Here is a 6,000-nt window from a genome sequence, read left to right as displayed (position 1 = left end):
GTGAGCCACCGCGCCCGGCCAAAAAACTCTGTTCTTTATACTTATAATACTAGAACAACTAGAAATAAACGTAACAAGAATCCCACAGTGTCTCTATGAGGAAAATTAAGCGTCAATAACTCTCGAGTCACCGTGTCCACATGACCATGTCTGCGCCAGAACCCTTGGTGGCAAGAGTCAGCTCCAGGACTCCGGTGGCTGAGCCAAAGGCGTGGCCTCGGGAAGCTACCTTGGCCCCACAGGTGAGCCTGTGGTCGCCTGCAAGGGAGGGTGACCCCAAAGGGGCCCACGGCGGTGAGGGAGGATGCCGGCCCTCGGCAGCCCTTTACCTGTAAATAATACTGTTCACCAAGAAGGTGTTTCCGTCGAAGGAGTTCGCCACCACCAGGAAGTAGTCTTCTCCCACCGAGAAAAACTCCCAGTCCAGCGCGCTGCGGGAGCAAGCGAGGGGAGGTCAGGGCACAGAGCTGGGGTGTCGCCAGGGAACAGGGGTTGCACTGGAGCCGACTCTCCTGATTCCGGAAGTCGGGGCCGGGGCCCCCCGCCGAGATTCCCAGGGCGGGAGCTGGGCGGGGCGGGAGGGTTTTCTCAGTTACATGGCGCGCCGGTCCATTCCGGGACAACGCAGACTGGGTGTTGGCTTAAAAATACTTTTTAAAGAATTTTGATTGTGGTTAAACACACATAAAATTTAGCATTTCAGTCATTTTACGTGCACACTAAGCACGTTCCCAGTGTTGTGCAGCCATCACCGCCGTCCCTCTCCGTAACCTGACACCTGGCAAAACCGAAGCCCTGTCCCCATTAAACATTAACTCCCCTCCGCAGCCCCCGGCTCCCGCCGCTCCATTCTCTGTCTCTGTGAATCCGGCCGCTCGGGGACCTCAGACAGGCGGATCCGCACAGTGTTTGTCCTTTTGTGACTGGCTCTCTCCCCGAGTCCCCTCCATGCTGTAGAAGGTGCAGAATTTCTGTCCTTTTTCAGGCTGAACAATATCGCACCGTGTGTGCCATGTTCTGCTTGTCCATTCGTCCAGCGACGGACGCTTGGGCTGTTTCCACCTCTTGGCCAGGGTGCACGGCCCTGCTGACTATTGCGGCGCAGAAGTCCACTTTTGAGAGGTTGAAATAGTCAGAGAAAAAGTTCCGGGCTCACAGCCCCCTCTGAAGGCAAGAGCTTGAGGTCACAGCCATGAGGTCACCCACCTGGGACCCCTGACCGTCCCCAGGATCAGGGGCCCGAGGCCCTGCCGACCCACAAGTGTTCTCCTGCGCTTGGAAGCTGTTCTTACCGCAGACCGACGTGCTGTGTTCTGTGTCAGGCAAGAGCAGGGTGGGGCCTTTTCACGGTGGAAGCCGCATTAATTCCGCTGTAGTAAGGCCACATTCAAGGAACTTCAGTTAGATATACTTAAAAATATACATTCTTTTGTAAAATACTAGCCACTTTGTACTTAATAATTTCAAAAAGTGAAAAATATTTGTCAATTTTAAAGTTAACTAAGCTTTTAGTGACTCTGTGGTGTCTGCTTTTTGTTGGAAAGCATCTGAATACGTGGTTGTAGCGTAGAGGTCACAGGTTCAGTTGACCCTCTAGATGGGTGTCCGTCATCTGTGACCTTAAGGGCGTCTGGATTTGGGTGAGGTAGGAGAATGTAGCTTCGCAGCAATAAGTGGCTGAAAAGCATTTTCAGACATGTTGTGGAAGGCGTGGGTATTCTACTGCGTTTTTCCACATTTCGATTGGGTCTTTCTTAGCATCAAACAATGACTTTAAATTGTCATCTCCTGAGAGCTCGATCAGTTCCATCTGTAGGTCTTTAGGTGCCTTGGCGAGATCAACTAGCTGAGGCTGAAATGCTAATTTGAGTGGATGTCATGATTCTGAAAGTCAGTGACCTTTCACTGTGTTCTCCAGTCAATAATAACAGTCTGTAACAGCTGCGTATTCTTCAGATCATCATTCACTTATATCACCCTGCTCATCAGTGACCTTTGCCAACTGGGCAAAATGTCCATCCAAAATTTCCTTTTGAAGAAGTGTTTTGAACAAAAACATCTTTTTTTTCAAAATGCTTGGATTTTTTGCCACATATCATCTATAGACTGAGTGACTTAGTTTTACCTTGCAAAGAAATATTCAGGTCGTTTTGATTTGACCTGATACCACACAGAAATGCTGCATTCCTATAGAAATCTTCTTTCAAAAATTCACATTGCTGATTCTGTTCTTCATAAAATTTAACTCTCTATTCTTGCAGAAATAAAATTTTGGCTAACACCTGTCCCTGAGATAGTCAATGTACTTTAGAATGGTACGGCAAATCCACACTGAATACCTCGTCCTTCAACCTTAGCTTGTTACAAAACTGACAATGCCTTGTTGCCTTTGCATGAATATAGCTAACAATACTTACAACTTGTTGCAAAGTGTCACTTAAAATAGTAGCTTTAGCACAGAGACTTTGCTGATGCGAGATACAATGAAAAGAAATGAGAGCATCAGGACCTGTTTATCTTGAAAGCTGTTGAAGATACCTATTCCCAGTGTTCTGTTCACAAGAGTGCCCAAAGCGAGTAACTCTTCATAGCAAAGAAAATCTGCCGTTATGACCCGAATGAAGTAGAAAAACTGCGCTGACTCAGTAGTATCAGTTGATTCATCTAAAGCAATTGAATAATATGTTTTTTCCTTTTGAAATACTGCATGAAGTTGTTCTGTTAAGTTGAAGGTGAATTCATGCTGCCCACCCGTTATGGTTCTCCTTGAAAGAGGCCGTTGTTTGTATTAATACTTTGAAACGTTATCGGGGCCTAGGCATCCTACAACTTCGACAGTGCATTCTTTCGCAATTTCTACATCACTGAATGGCTTGCCCCCCCCGCCCGCCCCCGAGCATATAAGCTACTTTATAAGTTGCTTCTGTGCTATTATTTCCAGGTCCTGTGCCTGCTTGAAAAACTTGTCTTTGCTTTTGCTTTTCACTTTTTAATTTCTGCAATACCACCTTTCACATCTCTCTCTCTAATTTAAAATGTTTGTGGTCCTTATGAGTGTTATGATGACGATGAGCATTGAATTTCTTAAATGTTGACATTGCAGTATCACAAAGCAAGCAATCATCTTTTCTTTAGCAGACACAAGATTGCAATTCCCAATCCTCATGAAAAAAATCTGTTTTCTTCCTTCAGCGTTCTCTTGGTCTTTGGATATGATGGGCTGTTAGGCACACAGAATTGAAAAATGCTGTCTAGCTGTGCAACTATTCTCAAATTCCACCTCAAACAGAAACACAGTGGCCTGGTGTCAAAAGCTGACAGCAGACTGGCGTACTCGACCCCCATAAACTGCGGCCAACCCGCCTAGCATGGCAGTGGCGCCAGCCAGGCGGGGGAAGTTGGAACTAAATCATGTAGCACCTGTAGGTTTAGCCCTTAAGGCTAGCTAATGTTCTAAGTGTGCTGGTCTATCTCGGAGCATTATTTCATTGAAACTTATTTTATTCTTTGGTATTTTGAATATCTTCGTTTTAAAAATAAATAAAAATATAAAAGAGGAACAAGAATGTATTGACAGAAATGAAAGGATTTGTTCTGTAAAATTTGGATTCAGTCCGAAGGCTGCACTTAAGGACCTAGAAGGCACATGTGGCCTTAAGGCCACATGTTCCCCCGGGCAAGGGCCTGGCCCGAGTGTGCCGAGGGGCCGTCTGTGCTCAGGGCCGCGCAGTTCCCGGGACCCGGCAGGCGGCTGCCCCAGACCCTGCCACTCTGGGAGGCCCTCTGGGCCGTCAGCCGTCAGGCCCACATCTCGTCTCTGCCTGACGCCTCTCTGATCACTGCAGGTCCTGTGCCCACTCCAGAGATGAGGAAACCGAGGCAGAAGCCATGCAGCAAGCAGGGGCCAGTCTGAGGGGAGGCCGGGCGGTGCCTCCTCGTGTGGCAGCCTCAGGCTGTGGCCCGTCCCGGCAGCAGAGGCCCCTCATGGCCACGGCTCATCTCTGGGTGCTTCCCGGTGGGGCATCGCGGCGGGGGGCAGGGGACCTCCAGCAGGTGCTCAGACAGGACCTGGGAGGGGAGGGACCTCGGAGAGGGCAGGGGTGAGGTGGGCGGGGCAGGGGCCGGAGGGCCCTTCTTCCATTGGTCAGGACCCCCCTCGGCCTCCACAGTGGTGGGCAACGATTCGGCCCCAAACTGGTGCCCACACTCGCTCACTGGGGGGCTCGACCGCACCCCCGGCCGCGTGCCCTGGTCTGGGGTGTGCGGGTCAGCGCGTCGGTGCGATCCACGCGCGAATTCCTCGCTGGGAATTGGGTTCTGAGCCTGCGGAAGACGAACCCACAGCAATGTTTTCCTGCGAGACGGCGAAGTGGCCGTCGGCTGCACCGCGGCGCGGTCAGCAGCGGGCTTTGGCTCCAGGTGAGGGAAGGACGGTTCCCGGCAGAGGCTGCCTGTTTCTGCCTCCAATCCACACCGAATATTCGGCTACGCTAATTTCGCCGACAGAAATCCGAAGTATATTCTTCTTCTTCGGAATTACCCTTTGGTCAAAAGGTGGAAACACCACAGACACTCATCAAAGGACAAAGGGAAAGACAGTGACATCCACGTGACATCGTGTCACTTGGCCACAGCGAGGAAGGAGGCGCAGACGCAGCTTCCAGCGCGGATGAGCCTTGACAACAGGACGCTGAGACAGGAGCCAGACACAAAAGGCCACCTACTGCCAATGTCACTTACACGGAATGTCCGGGACGAGGACGTGCGCAGGGATGGAAAGCGGCTGGTGGCTGCAGGGGCTGGAGACAGGCGGGGGCGGGGGCGGGTAAGGGTGTGGGGTTGGGAACATTCTAGAACATCTAAAACGTCTGTGGATTCAATACATCCATTGGATTGTAACAAACACGCAAACGCAGCACACCGTGTGAGTGCAGTTAGAGCCAGGATCACACAGCCACGAAGCCGCCAGCTGCCCCGGGCAGGTTTTCCACGTGTTGCAGGATGAGGCCGCGTGCGGCTCCTCGGACGCAGGAGGGAGGAGGGAACGTCCCACGTGAGGCGGAAGCGCTAGGAATTGTGCTTCTGCACACAGGGTCCCACTCCGCAGTCTTCTAACGTGACCGCCACAGTGAGAGTTTGACGGGAATTGTTAAAACCGCTTTAATGTTTACGGACTTCGTTAGTGAGTTGTTCCCGCCATTGGCCGTGGCGCGTGGCTGGACACCGTGAACATGAGTCTGTGGCTCCCGCGGTTCCCAGTTCCGAAGCCATCTGCCCCGTCAGTTCCGAAGGCATCTGCCCCGTCAGTTTCTAGCCGGCCTCGTCTCCGTGGGTGCATTTCACGCAATTAATCGCGGTTCGTTCTCAAACTCGCTTTTTCTGAACTTCGCTCTAAAGTGCCTGAGCTACATGTTGTTCTCGAAGGCACTCTGGGCCGCAGCCGAGCCCTGAGGACGTGGCTCTCAGAGGGGCCAAGGCCCGTGTCCGCCTCCCCCACCGGTGGCTGCCGGGCCCCGGCTCCCAGCTGGGCAGCGTAGCTCGCTCTTCTGAGGGTCACTTTCTCACTTTAAATTTTAAAAACTTGTGTGAGTGGCTTATTGATAAGTTAACAGTGTGCACGCCTGAAAATCAAGCGGTTCAGAAGTCGTGGGGTATAAACAGAGAGGCCTTCCTGACCTGTGTGCTCCCCGGCACCCACCTGTCCCTGGGTGGCCCTGCCGACTGGGGCGCCCCGGGACCCGTGTGGATGCAGCTACGCACGCGGGGCCCCGCCTGTCCTCCGCACCGGGCCGTGCCACGTTGCTGGTCCTCGCCCCGCTTCCTGGAGTTCATCCTGGAGACTTTTCCCCTCAAGGCGTCTGAACCTATTCATCGTCGCATCTCGGGCTGACGCCAGGCCCGGTGCTCGGGAGGGTCGTGAGCAGTTACCGCACGGCATAAGGGGTGCGCAAAACCAGGGGGACCTGGGGAAGCCGCTGCTGCGCCGGGGCTGGCACGAGC

The 6,000-nt window shown here is 52.4% G+C and overlaps 1 protein-coding gene across 1 annotated transcript in view; it reads right to left on the bottom strand.

The window, feature by feature from the left end:
• The window catches only part of TSPEAR (thrombospondin-type laminin G domain and EAR repeats), a 68,915-nt gene that overhangs the window by 2,589 nt on the left and 60,326 nt on the right, over nt 1–6,000 (bottom strand). The window contains exon 10 of the mRNA XM_012661528.1: nt 330–431. Coding sequence (XP_012516982.1) covers nt 330–431 — 102 coding nt within the window. The remainder of the gene's footprint in view (nt 1–329; nt 432–6,000) is intronic.

This window comes from Propithecus coquereli, unplaced genomic scaffold, assembly GCF_000956105.1.
Source record: "Propithecus coquereli isolate 6110/MARCELLA unplaced genomic scaffold, Pcoq_1.0 Scaffold717, whole genome shotgun sequence".
NCBI classification, from domain to species: Eukaryota; Metazoa; Chordata; class Mammalia; order Primates; family Indriidae; genus Propithecus; species Propithecus coquereli.
The sequence above is the reverse complement of the archived record's forward strand: the minus strand, read 5'-3'. Positions and strand labels throughout refer to the sequence as shown.